Source organism: Lithobates pipiens, unplaced genomic scaffold (genome assembly GCF_037356315.1).
Source record: "Lithobates pipiens isolate NorthernLeopardFrog02 unplaced genomic scaffold, aLitPip1_a1.2 Scaffold_8, whole genome shotgun sequence".
NCBI lineage: Eukaryota > Metazoa > Chordata > Amphibia > Anura > Ranidae > Lithobates > Lithobates pipiens.
Window position 1 is genome coordinate 189,062,833 of NW_027507903.1, and position 20,883 is coordinate 189,083,715.

At 40.5% G+C, this 20,883-nt stretch overlaps 1 protein-coding gene across 2 annotated transcripts in view; it reads left to right on the forward strand.

The window, feature by feature from the left end:
* The window catches only part of TAFA5 (TAFA chemokine like family member 5), a 629,519-nt gene that overhangs the window by 508,476 nt on the left and 100,160 nt on the right, over nt 1–20,883 (forward strand). For both annotated transcript variants that reach the window (XM_077473263.1, XM_077473264.1), the window contains exon 3: nt 20,403–20,530. In XM_077473263.1, the coding sequence (XP_077329389.1) occupies nt 20,403–20,530 (128 nt within the window). The remainder of the gene's footprint in view (nt 1–20,402; nt 20,531–20,883) is intronic.

Here is a 20,883-nt window from a genome sequence, read left to right on the forward strand (position 1 = left end):
TGGCAGAACTCATGGCTGTATGCTTGTAACTACACATGCATACAGAAGTTCCATGCATACAGCCATTGTGTCTGTCTGCCTGTCATTGATTTGTACAGGCTGTTGCCTGTGTCTCTCAGGCACAGAAATACTCTCTGTGTGTTAATGAGGTCTCAAGTTCAATTCACATGGGCCCATATGGCATAAATAAGCAGCATGTTTATGTGACTGTAGCCACCTGGACATCATAATATGACAGTCGTTTAGGTGAGAGTGCATGGCACTGAACACAGACAGTGTACATTCAGTGTCAGTCACCTGTACCTACATGCCTGTAAAAATTAGGACCTGCAGATGTCTCTGTACCCTATAGAGTAACCTAGGCTGCCTGCATGCAGTTGTAAGGCAGATTATTCACATTGTATGGGTCATAGCACCCATGTGAATGAGGCATTAATTATGTTTTTTTTTTAACTTAGTTATTTATTTTACTTTTTAACAGTCCTGTTGGAGGAGAACTTTTGTGATGTATCAGGGGGTCTTAACCAACCCTTGATGTTTCACATTTGAGATAGAGAGATAAAGGACACAGAGTCCTCTGTCTCCTTCTCTGCAACAGCACTGAATGCAAAAAAAGAAAATTCTCTGTACAGGGGCTTCTTGTTCATTCACAAACTGAAAACATGGTAAATACAAATTTTTTGATGAATTGCTGTAATCAGTACGGCCACTTTTACACTGAAGCGGCAGCCACGTCAACAGTAAAGCGCCGCTAATTTTAGCTGCACTTTACCGTCTTTTAATCCCGCTAGCTAAAAGGGTTAAAAGCTCCTGTAAAGCGCCAATACCAAATCGCTTTTCCAGGCATTTCGGCATCGCTGGCTATTGATTTCAATGGCAGGAGCATTTTGAGAGCGGTGTATTTACCACTCCCGCAGCGCCCCAAAGATGCTTGCAGGACTTTTTCTCCTGTCCTGTAAGTGCACCGCTTCAGTGTGAAAGCACTCAGGCTTTTACACTGGAGCTGCAGAAAAGGCAGTTTAGAGGCACATTTAAGCACTATTTTTAGAGCAAAAACACCTGTAAAATGCCTCAGTATGAAAGTGACCCTTGCCTGAATTTTCAGCCACTGATAGGAGCTATTTGCAGTCTGGCGGACAGTTTTGCTATAAGTTTATGCTCACTTAAGTGACAATAAGTTAGTAGCAGAAGGGGGAATGCAGCGGACATAAGATATTATTATTATATTTTCCCTAGTTAAATTCAAGGCAGTATAAAACTGAAAGTATGAAAGTGAGTGTCATATAACAATAAGAATATAACATTTTAATAAGCATTTTTGTGTATGAATTTGGCTCAGCAAAAGATTTATGTTTTTGAACATATGAAATAACTTACAATGCCTTTAGAGATAGCAGTAAACTGTCATTTGCAAACTGCTTACACTTTGTTAAAGTATACATTGTAGCCACCATATACTGCTGATGTTTTGTTCACACAATTTTGTAACTAGACTGTAATTGAGGGTATGAGTGTGTTCTCTGTGTGAGCTTTACATGTGGGAGAGGAAAATATTTCATGCACAATGTTAACCTAATAGCGAAGTATATGTACTTTGTCTTTCACAATGTTCCTGTCATATTTTAAGGCTGACAAGGTACACTCATAATTATTGTACATTGCCTAATATTTGTCACAAACACAATAAGATAGATTATATTTGTCAGAGTTAACAAAATAACTCCACATAGTCCTAACAAGCTGGCATACATATTCATATGATTTATTTTTTTCTTTTCCATTACTACTTTACTTGGTGCAGAAAAAATATTGAACTTTTACTCTCATTTTACATTATTCAGTTTTCATGAGAGATAGTTACCAATAACACAATAAACATTTTGGCATAACTAGAACCTTCAGGGCCCCGATGCAAGAAACCATGAAGGGCCCATGATCAGTAGTATGACGGGTGGGTATTGTGACAAGAGGGGGCAGTGTGACGGGGGCAGTATGATGGGGGAAGTGTGACAGGAGGGGGCAGTATGACGGTAGTATTGCGACAGGTGGGGGGCAGTGTAACAGGTGGGGGGTAGTGTGACAGGAGAAGGGTATCTGGGAAGGGTGACCAGAGGAGGGAGTGTGATAAGGAGGGAGGCAGTGTAACAGGCGTGGGGGGGGGGGGGGCAGTGTTACAGGTAGTGAGGGTAATGTGATATGAGAAGGGTATCAGGGAAGTGTGACCGAAGGAGGGAGTGCGATAAGAGGGGGCACTGTCAAAGGAGGAAGGCAGTGTGATAAGAAGGGGCAGTATGATGGGGAAGTGTGACGGGATAGGGGTAATTATGACAGAAGGGGGCAGTGTGACAAGGAGGGCAAAATGTGCAACAGAAAAAGGGTACCTTGGAAGTATGACAGGAGGTGGACAGTGTGATAAGAGGAAGGCAGTGGAAAGAGGGAGCACTGTGAAAGGAGAGGGGCTGTGTAACAAGAGTGGGGCAGTCTGATGGGGGGTAGTGTAACAGGAGAGAGGTAAATATGACTGAAGGGGCAGTGTGACGAGGGGGCAGAATGATAAAGGGGCAGTGTTATAGGAGGGGGACAGTATGACAGGGGGGTATTGTGACAAGGGGGCAGTGTGACATGGGACAGTGTGACAGGTGGGGGGCAGTGTGACAGGTGGGGGGACAGTGTAATAGGTGGGGCAGTGTGATAGCTGGGGGGCAGTGTGACAGGTGGGGGTACGGTGTGACAGGTGGAGGGCAGCGCGACGGGGGGACAGTGGGAAACGTGAGGGGACAGTGTGACAGGTGGGGGTAGTGTGACAGGTGGGCATTGTTATAGTAAGACACACAGCATGCTCAGGTGACGAGCTTACCTTACAGGAGAAGCCTAGATGCAAGAAGCAGCAGCCTGTGTACATACCGTTTCCCTGTAATGTCCGTGGGTGTCCCATCCGGGTAGCAGTTCTCTTCCCGAGTGTCAGTGTATACAGTGGAGAGGGGATGGGCCTCTGACCCGGGCAGGTATCAACAAGAGTGTACAAGCAGAGCCAACTCACTTGTGCAATGAATCTGGTGCCTACCCGGGTCAGGGGCCCCTCCCATCTCCACTGCATACACTGACACTGGAAGTGAACTGCTAGCCAGTATTCTGAATGGGACATCCCGCAGACGTCAGAGTTTCCAATTGCCCCCTCCCGCCCTCTCACTGTATAGTTAGCTGCCAGCCGGAGGTGCAGGGGGAGATGCTGGGTCTTGGGGCCCCCCACAGTGGCGGAACGCCAGGGCCTGGTCGCAAGTGTGACTGCTGCTACTCTGGTAGTTCCGTCACTGGCACAAGGTGTGTCTTGCTAATCCATCAGATTACATTTATCAGTTTAGCATTTATAAGCCTATTTGGTTCAAAAATCACCATTTTATACATGGACTACATGATCATCTAACCTAGTAAGTATATGATGTCATTGTATAAAAAAAGTGTTTGAATTTAGTTAAAATAGAACTTTATAATAAAAAGGAACATAGTGTTTTAACCTATAGTACATACACTCTCGTTAAAGTTATCCCTACTATGAACATTGAACCATTTAATTATTCATAAGACCTCATGCACATTGGATGTTTTGGCTTCTGCAATTTTTTTCTGCAGCCAGTATACTCCCCAGCATGTTATCCTATGTGTCCATGCACACATAGGCTGTCATCAGCATTTTTTGGCTGGAGTATTTTCTGGATGGAAAACCCGCCCAGAACTACTGGGTTTTGAGAGGAGTTTTTGAGCTGTAAAAATGCTCTAATGCTGGTAAACGCGGAAAAAAATGGTAAAGCTCAGCTAACCGGCATTTTTAAACGATCCCAATCCCGTAGCTTTTGTTTTCTTGTTAAAAAAAATGCAGAGAATCGCTAATTCATAAAATGGTAAAACTCAAAATTTTTGTTAAATGTGTAAAATGATTGCCAAATCATTAATAACAAAAAGTACAAAAAAAAATCAGTAAGAAAACAATAGTTGAAGAGAGGAGACTAATGAGTTAATTAGGGCTGATTAGAATAAACTAAGGGTTAATAGGGGTTAAATAGGACATTTTATTACAAAAAAATACCTTATTTTACTTGTCAGGTTGCTTTAACTTGTATCATCTGCAGATCTAATTTCATCCCTTTGATCTGCAAATGAATGAACAGAAAGATATAAATGTAATTAAATGCCACATTGTATCTTTGTATAACCACTTTCAGCTCCTGCTTCTGCCCCATAGCAGTTTTACTACTACAGCTGAGCTGGGCAGAATCATGGATATTCTGCACTTCCAGGTAGAGGGCAAACACGCGTGCCTCTGATGCACCCCTTCTGCTGTGTCTGCTGCACATCATGCAGCAGCCCATCAAAAAATACAAGGCCTCTCTTACCATTCAGCTTTTAAATGTGGCCAAGGCATGCACTCCCTTGTGCTGGAGGTCTGTGCACCTGCCCCCGAGGTCTCTGGTTCTCTAAAATGAATGAACTCAGGGACATGGAAAGCTTTATGGCTACCTTCCACAATCGGGAGGAGACCTTCCTCGACACATGAAGACCATGCCAACACTTCATTTTCACTGAGGCCTACTTGCAGGAGGTCTCGCAACATGGCTGATTTCATTTGGACTGTTGCTAGGCTCTGTGCGAGAGAAACCGCTTTTCTGTATCTCTTGGCTCTCCAAGTTTTTGTCTTTTGCCTGTTTTTTTCCTCTTTGTATGTATTTTCTTGTCTTTGTTCCCATCTATTTGTCCCATCCCTTTACCCTTACTGCTACTCTTTACCCTTCTGTGTGTACACATTCGGCATGCCATGTAACTTGTCATTTTGTGTATTCTTTGGATCTGTTGAGTTGTCTTTGAAGCTAATGGGGATCTTTATTAATTTGTTTTTAGCATACGTATGTCATTGTTTCTAATCTTATCCATACCTTACCTTGTATAATGCGACTGTTGATTAAATAAAGGAATTACAAAAAAAATGTAGAGGTGACCAACTTGTCGTCTTGTACCTTAACCACCCTGGCAGTATGATTATGTCAGATTTTTTCATCTCAAAACAGTATGTTGTTTTGCATAGAAATTTGACATTTTATATTGTACGCCTGTAATTCTTAAGACACTTAATAAACTTATAAATTATAATATAATAAATAACTATAAATAATTATAAAAATAATAATATAGTAATAATAAAATGAATTTTCCCACAATTCACTATCGCTCAATTCTGCAGGTGTTCTAATTTACTATCGCTGTTTTCTAGCTGGCCTAAAACCCCTTTTTAAGTAAAGGGACATTTTTTGGTTGCTATGGAGATTCCCAGGCAGAAAGAACAGTATTTCTAATATAAAACTGCATGCAGAGCACTGGACAAAGCACTAGCAACAAAAGGGAGGTGAAATAATTTGATACAGTAATGTAATCTGTAAGATTACAGCGTACTGTATGTATTATGCTTTTTGCACTTTTTGAACTTGGCACAGTGATACATCGAGCAGAGGGCACAGCCCACACACTAAGCTAGGAGAGATCGCAGGATCATGGGGACAAGGTAAGTAACTTTGTCTGGATTCTGAAATGCAATCCCAAGTGTGGCTTAGGGTTATCGCTTTTGGTAATGATAATTAATCCTGAGTGACACTCGGGATTACCGCTAGGGAGGTTAAGCTGGGTATGCACTATACATTTTTTTTTCATTCAACCCAGTGGGCAGACAAGCAATGTTATTGTGGTGATCTCCCCTGCTGAATTATTATGTTCTGACAGGGGGATGACCACCCCCCTCCAGAACATACTGATCAGCACTCACAGCCATTTGCTGAAAGCACTGATTGGATGCTGGTTTTCCAGCATGCTCATTCAACAAAGCCTGTCAGGAGACAGTCTGCTATCAGACAGGGAGCTGTACACACAGACCAAAAGTCCACCAGTTCCTGCAAAACCGACTGTTTTTGGCGATTTTGGACTAAGACAAATGCTCTTTTTACCTTGTGTGTCCTTGTCATCATTTTTACACTTTTGGGGTTCTCTTTAACCACTTCAGCCCTGGAAGGATTTGCCCCCTTAATGACAAGGCCATTTTTTCGATACAGCACTGTGTTATTTTAACTGACAAATGCGCAGTTGTGCGACGCTGTACCTAAACAAAATTGATGTTCTTTTTTCCCACAAATAGAGCTTTCTTTTGGTGTTTTTTTTTATAACCTCAGCGGTTTTCATTTTTTGTGCTATAAACAAAAAAAGCAACAACTTTGAAAAAAACATTTTTTTTCCTTTTTCCTATAATAAATATCCCCCCCCAAAAAATATAACAAAAAACATTTCTTCCTCAGTTCAGGCTGATTTATATTCTGCTACATATTTTTGATAAAAAAATTAGCAATAAGCATATATTAATTGGTTTGCGCAAAAGTTATAGCTTCTACAAAATAGAGGTTATATTTATGGCATTTTTATTATGATTTTTTTTTCACTGGTAATGGCAGTGATCTCCAATCTTTAGCAGGACTGCAACATTACGGCAGACAGATCGGTCATTTTTAATACAGTTTTGGGACCACTGACATTTATACAACGATCAGTGCTATAAAAATGCATTGATTACTGTGTAAATGTCACAGGCAGGGAAGGGGTTAACACTAGGGGCAATCAAGGAGTTAAATGTGTTCCCTCCTGTGTGTTTCTAACTGTGGGGGATGTGACTGACTAGAGGAAGAGGCAGATCGCTGTTTCTAGCTAGTAAGAACAGACAATCCGTCTCCCCTCTCCTGACATAATGGGAATTTGTGTGTTTACACACACACACACACACACACATACATACATATCCCTGTTCTGGCGCTTGTGCCCGCGATTGCACATGGCCAGCGGACATCATGCCCACTGGCCACGAGCATCGGGTCCCCCACCATGCAGAGGACACCTGCTATAGCTGTTTAAAGGGCCGACTTACAACTATGGTGATTTGCGCAGGAGAGCCAACCTGCCGCAGTAGAATGACGGCGGCTGGTTAGCTAGTGGTTTAGCCAGTGTAACTTTTTTAATTACATAATTTATGTAATGCATTAAATAAGTGCAATAAGCAGATTCATTGCTTGTTTTTATTTTGAAGTAGAGATTTTATCATATTATGTTAATAAAGTCAAATGTTCTGTTGAGAGTGCACACATAAGACACTCAGTAAATTTACCATTTTATTGTAATTCTACTATTGTGTGAAAGTTTGATCCATGAACTTATTCCTGCTCCCCGCTGTGCGTATTTTAAAGTGAAGCATGAAGGGTATATGGATTCTCAGCGGGATGAAGCACTTTGAATCATGCTTTTCAAGACACAAAATAAAGACCCCCCACCAGTCAGCACAGTACAGAATAAGTATTCATAAAACCCCCCATGGATTTTCAGGCTCATAAAACCACAAAATTAATGTGTTTTCTAAATGAGGTTCTTATCTGTCAAAATCATTGTTAAAATATGACAATGGATTGTTGTCCAATATAAAGTTTATGCATCCCTGATGTTTTGTTGCCTTATGATGCCGACACCTCACAATGTCTTGGGAATTTTAGTATACTTTACAATATGCATTTCCAATAATCAGTGCAATATGTTACCTTATACAATGATATATTTGTTAGCTCGCATCTATGTTTGCACATTAGGGGTGACCTCCACAGCTAGTGGACTAGAGCACTCTCAGTGACGAGGTCATCTGTCAAAAGGGGAGATAAATTTTGTATCAATAGAGCCACTAGTGATATGTCACACTTGATTTATATAACACTTGGCATTGTATGTGAATGTACTATATCAAGATTATTAGATTATAGATAATTTAAAAAGGCTGAAAGGACCTTTTGAAAATTTACAATAAGTACAGATATGAGCCGCACCATTGCCTGTGAAGACACAGCGCTGCGTTGAAATATAGAATGGTAGTCTAGGATTAGGCAGCTTTTACAGAGTAAATGAAATACTGAAATACGCAAAAGTTGAATGTGTGATGTACTATGCTGTTATTTTAGAGCTTCTACAAATCTAGGGGGAAAAAAGTCAGGTTTAGGGGTAGCTATTATAGCTTGAAGAAAATCAATTTCCTTCACTGCCTAGGTAGATAAATGAAGGCAATAACAATAGTTAACTGGTCTGATTTGTGTAAACTGTATTTGTTAAACAGGGATTATTGCTTTAATGCATTAATCCCTGCTAATGGTATAAAAATGCCATTCACCGCATTTAAAAATAAAATAAAAAATCTCTTGCAATAACAAAGTCATTTTTGCAAAGTCCATCATTGCTTGTATTTGGTCAGAAACTGACTGTTAGACATTCACTTACTTTAATTTAAATTCCAGGCCTATATAAAAATTTATAATAAACATATCACCATTTGGGGAGGTGGGAACTAGAAATTATGTTATGTGTTTTATTTCTGTATGTATTCCTGTTTTGGGACATTTATCTTCCTATCCCAGTAACAGATCATGGATACAATATTGACACATGCAGCAAAAAGAAACACTTTTTTTATTAGAACAAAAATCTTAAAATGTATGTTAGTTTTTAATTGCTTGAATTCACATCTTGTAGGTTCCCCTAATGCCGCGTACACACGGTCGGACTTTCCGGAAAAAACGTCAGACGGAATCATTTCATCTGATATTCCGATCATGTGTATGCTTCATCTGACTTTTTTTTTCAAAAATTCTGATGGACCTAGAAATAGAACATGTTTTAAATCTTTCCGAAGGAATCAATTCCTATAGGGAAAACCGTTCATCTGTATGCTATTCCGATGGACCAAAAACAACGCAAGGGCAGCTATTGGCTACTGGCTATTCAGCTTCCTTTTTTTTAGTCTCGTCGTACGTCATTGCGTTCTAAACGATCGGACTTTGGTGTGATCATGTGTAGGCATGTCAATTTCAGCGGAACTCTGTCGGAACTCCGTCAGAAAGACCGTCAGAGTTTATTCTGATGGAAAAAACAGTCGTGCGTACGCGGCATTACTTCCTGTCACAGTTGTCAACAAGACAAAAAGGGAAGAGAGGTCTTCTCAATAGTTATAATACCTGATAAAATGGTTAACGCTTCAAAGCACCGCTAAAACTTTTCAAAAGTTATAGGTAGATTTACACTTTAAAATACAGTATATTTATGTAAAAGCTCAAAAAAAGAAATGTTAGTACTGTTTAAAAGTCCACTTAGTTGGTTTGTGATTGCACATGCTAGAATGTTAATATTGAGCTATGGCACTCAAAGCCATTTGTTGCCTGCTATCTATCTCCCTACCTCAAAGAACTTGATGAGGCTGCACTGTGCATGCAGGCAGCAGAAGAAGAAGACAGAAGTCCATATGTAAACAATGCAGCGGAGCCCTAGGAAAACCTGTTACCAGAACTCAATAACTATTTAACTGAGGGGGGGGGGGGGGGCTAGATTAGTACAGTTAGGTAACAACTTGAATACCAGCCTGTAATACTCTTTGATACATAAGAGCTGAAAATCCCAGAACCGCACATCAGAATAAGACCTGCTGTGTATAGACAAGTGACAGTCTCAGCCTGGAACCCCCGCCAGGCCATGCCCCCAGTGCGCCCAACTCCCTCCACTGGATGGCAGCTCTTATCTGTCATTGTCTGGAGTGAGGACAGACTCCTTCCCAGCCAGCACTCACAGCAGCAGGCACAGGACTACACTTCCTAGCAGCCTGAGTAGCTCACATACACACTATGAGTTTGCTGTAATACTCTTTACCAGCCTGTAATACTCTTTCAGTCTGCAATACTATTTTATTGTCAGGTTATTTATATTGCTGTGATAGTTTGACGGACAAGGAAAAATGACCACCTATTATTAAAAACCTGAAGTATCACATTTCTTGAGGCCCTAAAATGTTCCCAACATTGTTTTGTTTACATCACAGATTTTGGCTTATGAATATGACGTTTTGCCGTTTATCAAGTGAAGTTTATTACTAGTTTGTTTTGACCTCACTTTAAAGCCCCGCTCCAGTTTTTCTAATCTCCAAATTAGGTTATTGCATTGTCACTATGTCACAGACTTTTGATGGAGACTACTAGTGCCCCTTAAAGCTAATCTCCAGGAATTCAGCCACTTTGTAAAATGTGCTGGATTATTAGGGGTTAAGTCCAATTAGGTGCATGCCACCTCATGGACTTATCTCTTTAACCACTTCCCACCCGGCCAATGTATATATACGGCGGGTGGGAGCCGCCTGCTCCTGATAGGACGTTCAGGAACGTCATTCAGGAGCAGCGGGATCGCGTGCGCGCGCGCCCGCGCAGCGGCGCGATCCTGATGTGCTCGTGTCACCCGGACACGGCACATCTCAGATCGGCAGGAGGGCTCTGTGATTGGCCCTCCTGATCACATGACGGCCGTGTCCAATCACGGCCGTCATGTGATGTAAACAAACAGCCGGTTGCTAGGCAATCGGCTCTCCTCTCCTCACACGGAAGTCACCGCTGAGAAGAGGAGAGCAGAACGCTGCAGCCGGCTGATGATCAGTGAGTATGGGCTGCTTTTCACAGCTTTTTACTCACTGATCATCAGTGTAGTGTAAACACACAACACACCACACAGTGAAAACACAGTCCCCACATATGTCCCCAAAACACACATGTCCCCAAAACATACATGTCCCCAAATAATAAAAACACATGTCCCTAATAATAAAAACATGTCCCCCACATATGTCCCACTAAAATCACATGTCCCAATGATTATCTGCACACATATGTACGTGATCACCTGCACACATATGTACATGATCATTTGCGTACATATGTCCGTGATCACACAAACCAATTATTATACACTTAACAGAATTTTTTTTACCAAAAACATGTAGCAGAATACATTTTGGCTTAAATTTATGACAAAATTTGATTTTATTGGATTTCTTTTCAAATAGAAAAAAGAAAATATTGTTTTTTTCCCAAATTTCCGCTTTTTTTGCGCTTATATCGCAAAAAAAAAAAAAACGGAGTCGTGAATAAATAACACCAAAATAAAGCTCTATTTGTGCGAACAAAATGATAACAATTTCATTTGGGTACAGTGTAGCATGACCGCGCAATTGTCACTGAAAGCGCTAGAGCGCTGAAAGCTGAAAATTGGGCTGGGAAGGAAGGGGGTGAAAGTGCCCTGTATTGAAGTGGTTAACCAATTCCCAACTGCCTCATGCAGATATACTGCGGCAGAATGGCTCCCATGGGCGAAACCCCATATGAGTATGTCCTTCCTCTTTTCAGCCACCAGAGGGTGCGTGCGCGCACAGTGCATGGCAGGGAAACCAATGCATGGGGCCGACGGGCACAGTCTCCGTCAGTCACGTGCGACCGCATGCACGAGCAACAGCATGGGGATTTGTGTGCGTAAACACACATATCCCTGTGCTGTCAGGGAAGAGGAAACATTGTTTGTTCCTACTAAGTAGTAAATATTATGTTTCCTCTTCTGGTCACTCCCATGCCCACAAAGTTAGAACACACTAGGGGAACACACAGTTAACCCCTTGATTGCCCCTTAGTGTTAACTCCTTCCTTGCCAGTGACATTTACACAATAATCAATATTTATGGCACTAATCACTGTATAATTGTCAGTGGTCCCAAAAAAGTGTCAAAAGTGTCCAATCTGTCCATCGCAATATCAAGGTACTGCTAAAAACTATTAAAAAAAAAAAAAAAAACACCGTAAACATGCCATAAATCTTTCCCATAGTTTGTAGATTCTATAACTTTTGCACAAACCAATCAATATACACTTAATGCAATTTTATTTTTTTTTTTACCAAAGATATGTATAAGAATACATATTGGCCTAAACTGATGAAGATATTTGATTTAAAATAAAAAATGTGGGTATAATTATTATAGCAAAACGTAAAAAATATTGTTTTTTTTTTCTAAATTGTCACAGGTTTTTTGTTAAAAGCACAAAAAATAAAAACAGCAGAGATGGGATCATATACCACCAGAAGAAAGCTCTATTTGTGGGGGAAAAAAGGAAAATGTTGCTTGGGTACAGTGTCGAGTGACCATGCAATTATTAGTTAAAGCGACACAGTGCCAGATTGTAAAAATTTCAAGAAGAGGGTAAAATCTTTTGGGGCTGAAGTGGTTAAGTACCAATTTATATTTTTACTGAGTGCTGGCAAATTACTTATCTCGGCTACTACAGCTGAAGAGTTGCAGCTGTGCCTGACCCTCCCCTCTTCCTGGCTATTCACAAAGTTATGTGAACTAATATACAAAATACAAAGGCTTCTGTAAATGGACAGCAGATAGAAAGGGGGGCAGAGCTGGTGCTGTGTAAGAAAGCAACACCCCTCCTGTCAGAGCTCTAGGAGTGTAGCTATAGCTGTACCCCAGAGCTTTATAAAACTGTCAATTGTAAATAAAAGAGATACATTAACAAGGTGACATGCACCTCTTTGGACTTAACACATGGAGGGTTGATTTTGCAAGTGTTGTTGCATTAATTTTCCCCAGAGCTTAGGGAATGTGGTGAAGTTTCACTTTGTAAAGAATATCCAATCAGGTGCAAGGGAAATTAAAAAAACAGCATTTTTGCTTGCACGTGACTGGATGATGGAAATCAACAGAGCTTCCTCACATTCACTAAGCTGTGGAGAAAATAAGTGCAACTGCACTTGCAAAGTGCATAGTCTGTTTGCCTTTAGTTATTCAACCCCAGCATATGCCAACAGATTTTCAAAGTGTCAGAATTCCAGAAATTCAGCTTTAAAGCAAACAATACACAGGCTTAGTCTAGAGAAATGTCATGCAGCCATTGCTGAAGCACATGCACATAGATAGGAAATGGTTGCAAAGTGCCATACCAGATCTGAGATGCAACAAAGGGTAAAAAGGTAAACAGAAAATAGTAAATAGTAATTTACTTAGCCTCATCCAGCCCATGTGCATAAATGCCCAGATGGGAGCCTCAGACACAGCAGATTTCAGATCAGGGTACAAGGCTTTAGTTTAGTCATTTAGTCAGTATCTCTGATAAATAGACACAGCAGGACAATGCCATCATTTTGATAATGCACGCCCCCCCCCCCCCCCCCCTCGAGCAGTGCAATATCAAAATGATGGCATTGTGCTGCTCAGAGATACTGACTAAATGACTAAACTGATGGAACTGTATGCTAGTGCAGCACCCACATGTGTGTTTCTCTCTGAAGAGTTCTGTTTTCAAATCGCTCTTCAGAGAACTTTTGACAGATGGTGCTGATGCTTTATATCACCGTCTCACTGCCTGCTTGACACCTTTGGACCCCACACAAGTGCCCACTTTACATAAAATAGTCCTATTGTTGTGTGCTACGCTTGCTGAAAGCAACAGAGGGTATAATTACTGCCACAGCTGTGAAAAAAAGCACCACAGCCTCGGCATGTGTACACCCTCGGCCTGCTACCTCTGCAGCTAAATGGGGTAGGGGTTGGTGGCGGTAAACTCTTGGCTCAACTGCAAGGTTTTACCACCCCTAACCTCATGTGTGAACTAATAGAGTAATAAAGTTCTTAGTTGGAGGTGGGGTAGGCTTCTCTGAATAAGTGAGTTTTTAAGGTTCGCCTAAAGGTGGACAGGGTAGGGGCTGACCAGACATACTAGGACAGGGAATACCATAGGAAGGGAGAAGCTCTGGAGAAGTCCTGGAGGCAAGTATAGGATAAGGTAACAGCAGGAGGTCTTGGGAGGATCTGGGAGAGGTCTATTCAGGAGATATCTGCAGATGAGGGTGGTAATGTAGCTGGGGGCGATGTTGTGGATGACCTTGTATGTTGTGGTTAGTATTTAGAATTTTATACAGTGGGATAGTGGAAGCCAGTGATTGACAGAGAGGCGCAGCAATAAAAGATCAGTTTGTAGGGTGTATTAGTCTAGCAGCAGCATTCATAATAGACTGAAGGGAGATAGCCTGTGTAAGGGTATGCCAGTGAAGAGAGAGTTGCAATAGTTTATGTGGGAAATAACCAAGGAGAGTGTTTTGTGGTGTCGTTAGTCAGGAAGGAGCACATTCTGGAAATGTTGTGGAGGTTAAGGCAGCTAGATGTAGCCAGTAATTGGATATGGTGGCTGAAGGAGAGGTCAGAGTCTAGGATTATACCCAGCACCCTGGCTTGTGTGGAGGGACCAATGGTTGTGCCGTTGATCTTGATGGTAAAGTCATGGGAAGGGGATTGGGAAGGAGGAAGTATTAGAAGCTCAGTTTTAGAAAGATTTAGTTTGAGGAAGTGGAGTGACATCCATACTGATGCTGTTACTGTTGGTCAGTAAGTTTGTGATACGTGGGGAGATTGTGGTGGTAAGTTGAGGAGTGGAGAGATTGATCTGGGGGTCATCAACATAGAGGTGGTATTGGAAGCCATGGGAGATTATCAACTGGAACTGGCCCAGGGAAGAGGTATAGAAAGAGAATAGGAGGGGCCCAAGGACAGAGCCTTGGGGTACCCCAACAGCAAGAGGAGCGGAGGAGATGGTGTTGTATGTGACACTAAATGTGTGCTGAGATAGGAGGAGAACCATGAAAGAGCAGAATCTTGGAGGCCAAGGGAGTGGAGTTTGTTGAGAAGGAGTGGGTGGTCAACTGTGTCGAAGGCAGCAGAAAGGTCCAAGCGTATGGTGTATTGGCTGTTGGTTTTATCAGTTAGAAGATTGTTGGTGAGTTTTAGTAGGGAAGTTTCTGTGGAATATTGTGGACTGAAGCCAGACTGTAGGGGATCGAGAAGGTTGTTTTTTTTTTCACCAAAGAAATGTAGAAGAATACATTTTGGTCTAAATGTATTAAGAAAGATAATTTAATTGCAAAATTTAACGACAGAAACTTCAGAAACTTTTTTCCCCAAAATGTCTGATTCTGATTCCCTTATATAGTATAAAGTAAAAAGCCCAGTGGTGATTAAATAGCACTAAAGAAAGCTATATCCATGATGCAAAGTGTGACAGTGCTGAAAACTGAAAAATGGCCTAGACTGGAAAAGGGTAAAACAGTCAGGTCTTCAAGTGCTTAAAGATGATTTACTAAAATTGGAGCATGCAAAATCTGGTGCAGCTGTGCATCAGTCAGCTTCTAACTTCAGCTCATTCAATTAGGCTTTGATAAAAAAAAAAAACAGGAAACTGATTGGTTTCTGTGCAAAGCTGGACCAGATTTCCAGTCTCCAGTTTTAGTCAATCAACTCCTAGGTGTAATTCACTTGGGGTTTTTATCTAGTAGTTTCCATTACTGAGTACATGACTGGAATAAATAGAAACTTTTTTTTTATAGCATTCTACACTATCCAGTGAGAGATTTTTTTAGTTTTGGATATAATGGGGAAAAAGTAGAACCTTTTCCAGTTTATTATTGCTTTACTGTTTCTCTACCAAGGAGATTTCCCTGCTCTCCTTGACCCCAGAGACACAATGAGAAGTAAGTGAAAAATTCCCTAAAATGAGGGTAAACTCCACCTCTGACATTGAGAATTGTCTCTCCTAGTGATAGATCTGCGTGGCATTTGTTGACTGGAATTTTATAGTAAATTTTCTTTGAAATCTGCTGCAATAATATCGAACTGTACTTGGAATGGGTGTGTGTGTGTGTGTATAATGTGCATCTTGAGAAACCAAGTCCAGTACAATAAATGCAACCAGCATTAAAGTTTAACTCAATCTCTTGGGATATGTTGCATGTTTCCCGTATTCGGATTGTAACATGTACAAAAAACTGCCCCCTTCCTGTCAGCATGCAGGGGTTCTTCTCCCCCACAGTAGGTGTCACTTTTGAAATGTACATGGCTGTATACCTAGGGTCTCAAACTGGCGACCCTCCAGCTGCTGCAAAACTACAAGTCCCATGAGGCATTGCGAGGCTGAATGTTACAAGCATGGCTCCCACAGGCAGAGGCATGATGGGATTTGTAGTTTCGCAACAGCTGGAGGGCCGCCAGTTTGAGACCCCTGCTGTATACGCTCCAATACATTAGTCACTATTCTTCTATTGCTTACAAGTTTATCAATGTGCTTGGTAGCATTAGGCTAGGTACCTATGGATCGATAATTGGCCAGTTCAGCAGGGACTGGCTGAATTCCAATCTGTGTGTAGCCCTCCCGGTTTAAAAGAAGCCAGCTATTAGACCAGCCTCTGTTGAATGGTCCTGCTAGAAAGGCCCCCACTGTGAGAATACAAAAGCACATCAGGAAGGATTCTTGAACTTACCTCACTTGTGTTTAGCTTTCTGGTCGAAAAAAAAAATGAACTGTGTAACAAGCTTCAATTTTATTTTTTTAAGGCTAAAAACATTTTCTGAATGTACAAAAAATATGGTTGATCCTGTTTAAGACTTGTATCCTTGTTATAACAGTGCTGCCAACTTTTCAAGATATGTCCTTTGAACTCCAAAAAGCAGCAAAGTAGTGTGAATTGGATGAGGGCTGCGGATTGTCTGTCCAACTTAGTCCGCTGAACCGTGTTTCAGCGGACAATCCGCTCGTGTGTGGGCTTCAGCGGACAGTCTGGCGGACTAAGTCTTTCGGAATTTCCGTAATACAGTCCGTCCAAACTTGGTTTTGTCCGTCCAAACTTGGTTTCAGCGGACACTCCGCTCGTGTGTAGGCAAGTTGGACAGACTAAGTATGGCGCATGCTCAGAAAGGATTTACACGGCCGAAGGTTGCATTGCAGTGTATTGGACGTCGTTTTTCTAGTCCCGTCGTACGTGCTGTACACGTCATCGCGCAAGCTTTCAGCGGACTGTTTGTTCATCGTGTGTGGTCAAGTCCGTTCATTCAAAATTTGGACGGACTGTCTGTCGGATTGTCTGACGAACTTAGTTGGCCAGACAATCCGCCCGTGTGTACGCGGCCTAAGGATCGATTGACACAAAGAAAACAGTCCATTGCCTAAAGCTGGAAAGTGCAAAATCAGGCTCACTTCTGCATAAAAACCAAAGAGTTTCCAGGTTTTATTACCAGGCTTAATTGAACAAGCTGAGGTTAGAAGCGCATTGGTTTCTATGCAGAAGCGAGTCTGATTAAAAGTGGGGCATGCCTGTAAAATATTTACCTTTGCCATTGGTACCATACTCCTGCTTTCTTACATTCATTCAAGCCTACAATCCCAGATCATGCCCAAGAACATTGCTCCATAAATATTGGACATGCCCAGGGATATGCCCCTCTTGTTTAGGAGTAGTATCCCTTTTATATGATCTCTTACAAATAAAGGTTAAGCTTGATTTAGCAATATTCCTGCTTGGTATTCCACCACCCAGTATTCATAAGAATGCTAAAAGACTGGCCCAACATGTATTAACCGCAGCAAGTTGTTGGTAATATGCAAAAGGCTCATCTATACTAGAGTTCCACTTCTGTATTCAAAAGATTAAACTCATGGAAGCTCTTATGGCCAGAGATAAATAATATGTTCCCTATTTATGAATAAGTTTAGGACCCTTGGACCAGCTTTGAGGGCTCTACCTGAAATGTTTTGTAGCAGCTGCCCCACCCATCCCAGTGATCCCTTGCTGACTACCCCTCACCTTCCCTTCTGTACTCTACCTAAGTTTCCTTCTCCCCTTCTTTCTTTTCCTCTTTTTTCCCTTTCTTAAAAATCTCCCCTTGTTTATTTATATGATAAAATACAGCCTTTGATTATACTATAAAAATGAGAAACACAGACTCATGTTCTGTGTCCAAATTATTCTGTAACTACATGCTGTTCATACGGGTTAATTGCTGGTTGTGAGATGATCTCTACTTATGTACTGTGTAGTTACCAAGTGATTCTATTTGGCTTCATCATTGATGGATTGGTATTACCTCTGTCTCTACCTAGGGTTTCTGAATATCAGACTTTTTGTTCATCTCCTTTTGACTGTGATTATTGTAACAAAAAAGCCTTAGTATGTGATAAGTTTGGACAAAGTTTTTCTAATTTTCCAATAAAAATAATTAAAAATAAATTTACAATAAAAACATGCACCTACAGAAAATACGCTATACAACTCTTTTTATGTATGCAGGACAAATAAACGTATGCATATATTTGCAATTCTTTCAATACCTGTAGATCTGCCAGAAATGCACTCAGTTACCAATTTCCTCTTGTAGACTGACCAGTATGAAAATACAACAAAAGACATCAGCCTTCCCCATTTTTTTCCTTAGATACTGAATACTCCCCCTTTCCTTGTCTACACAATAACTGATTAACAGATTAATTAAAGATTGACGAGGCATAGAACAAGAAAAGTTGACATATGATCTAAGTAATTCAGCCCCCCTAGCTTCAAAAGAATTTAAAATAAATGCATTGCTTACTAAAGTAAATGGATCCATGACTTTGTGAACAATAATAATAATAATAATAATAATAATAATAACATTATTATTATTATTATTATTATTATTATTATTATAATACAACATTTGTCTAGTGCCAACAGTTTATGCAGCACTTTACCACTTGAGGGTAGACAGTACAAATACAATACACTGTAATACAGTAGGAATCAGAGGGCCCTGCTCCTTATAGCTTACAATCTAAATAGCAATAGCAATCTAAATACAATCTATAATAGCTTAACTATTGCTCTTGGTTTGCTGATAGAAAGCCTTTGATTTATTTGTTCATTTTAGAAATCTCTCAACAGGTTACCCTTAAAGAAAACATTGCCATACAAGGTTTTAGATTTTAATGCCTTAGCGTTTCAGTTGTCACCACATATAACATGCAATCTTAATTCCTAGTCAGATATTGCAAGCAGGATTTGGACAATATTTTCATGTATATTTCAATTGTGCCTATTTTACATGAAGCAAGGAATGTTCTGATTTATGTCTGTCACACACGTTTTATCTCACTTTTTGTTGTAAAAATGTTTTTCTGCATCCCACTTGGAAGATTTACCATGTTTCTGGCAGTTGGTGACTGTATGAATGAATGATCAGCAAATGCAGTGTTCAGAGCAAACCAAACACACATATTTTAACAACACCAGTTTAAGAATTAAGCAAGATGGTCAAAGGGCTCAAGTGAAATCTGGTGCCATATGGAGCTTGGAAAATACTGTTTGCACCATATCTGCAGTTAAAATTAGATATATTGGTTAACTGAAATGAGGATTGAATTATTTTATGTTACTATATACTGTTTGCATCATCAGCATGCAAGCTGTAAATTACTAAAGATACATATTGTCTTTCAGATGTGCAAAGGGATAGTTTTGGAAGAATGTCACATAAAAATTATGGAGAAAAAGAAGCTATAAGGCTGAGTTCACACTGGCATTAAGAGCAAGCATTTGAGAGGTGTTTGACAGGCGTTAAAACGTTCACACTGTGGCCCCTTTCACACTGGGGCGGGAGGTGCGTCGACGGTAACACGCCGCTATTTTTAGCAGTGCTTTACTGTGGGATTTGTTGCGCTGTTCGGCCACTAGCGGGCCAGTTTTACCCCTCACTAGTGGCCAAGAAAGGGTTAAAAACCACCTGCAGAGGCGCTTTGCCAGCAGTATAGCTGCACTGCCCCATTGATTTCAATAGGCAGCAGCAGTATACACACCGCTCCTTCACCGCTCCAAAGATGCCGCTAGCAGGATTTTTTTACCGTCCTGCTAGTGCACTGCTCCAGTGTGAAAGCCCTTGAGACTTTCACATTGGAGACAAAGCAGCGGCTGTTTGAGGGCGCTTTGCAGGCACTATTTTTAGCTCTGTAGCACCTGCAAAGCGGCCCATTGTGAAAGGAGTCTAAGCGTTATCATTGCGTCGCTTCAAAATTGAAGCCTCCTGTTGAGTCAGAAGGCATTTAAAGTCTTTCAACACCTCCCATTTAAATCTATGGTAATGCTCTGCAAATGCTCTGGCAGAGCAGGCATTTTCCGCGCACTGTTGGTGCAGTTGCGTTGCATTAAAATTTGTTAATTTCTGTCACTTTCTATTGTGGAGCAGTTTTAACGCCTATCAAATGCTATGAAACCGCGTGTTTTTAACGCTTGTAAAACACCCCATTCTAAAGCTTATTGACGCCTGTCTGACGCCCATACTAATGCCATACACACACTATAGGAGCATTTGTTGAGCGTCAAAAATTTAGTCAAGTGTGAACAAGCCCTTACGCTATTTTAATACCTTATTCTAATTAAGCAATAACATGTATGCTGCATGTTGCTATAGAAATATATATTTTTTTAAAGTTACATTTCTGAATATAAGTTATATTTTAGAATATAAAATGGAATAAATTTTATACACAAACTCTAAAATGTGTTAATTGCACAAAATAATTTTAATTATGATTTGTAATATTTATTTTTAATGCAACAAGTTATACAAAAAAGCATATTTTTAGAACAAAAATACTTATGTCATTTTTTTCTTCTTTCTACAGCACGTATTATAAGAACAAAACAGTGGTGTGATATGCTTCCATGTTTAGAAGGGGAAGACTGTGACTTATTAATGAACAAATCAGGCTGGACCTGTACACAACCGGGTGGGCGAATAAAGACAACTACGGTAAATAAAAGGTGTCAAGAGGCAAAGCTTTATGCTGTATGCTGATATCTTATAAATCGCATCACATTAGAAAAAGTGACTAAAACCACAGGAAATGCCATGTTGCACATATAGCTACTTACTAACACAATATTTGTTCTCCATTTATCCTTTTAACCCCACTCCACTTTCCCAGAAGCACATACTCACTAGGTTCAGCCACTGGAAGTGATAAAAATACCTAATTTTTGTGTAGTGTGCATGTAGTTAATTTACATATTTACAGCTTTATACTTTGTTATATTTTATTGAATTTTGAAATTAATTTAGATATCTATTTTTTTACTAGATATGTTTTTTTTTCTGGTATTATA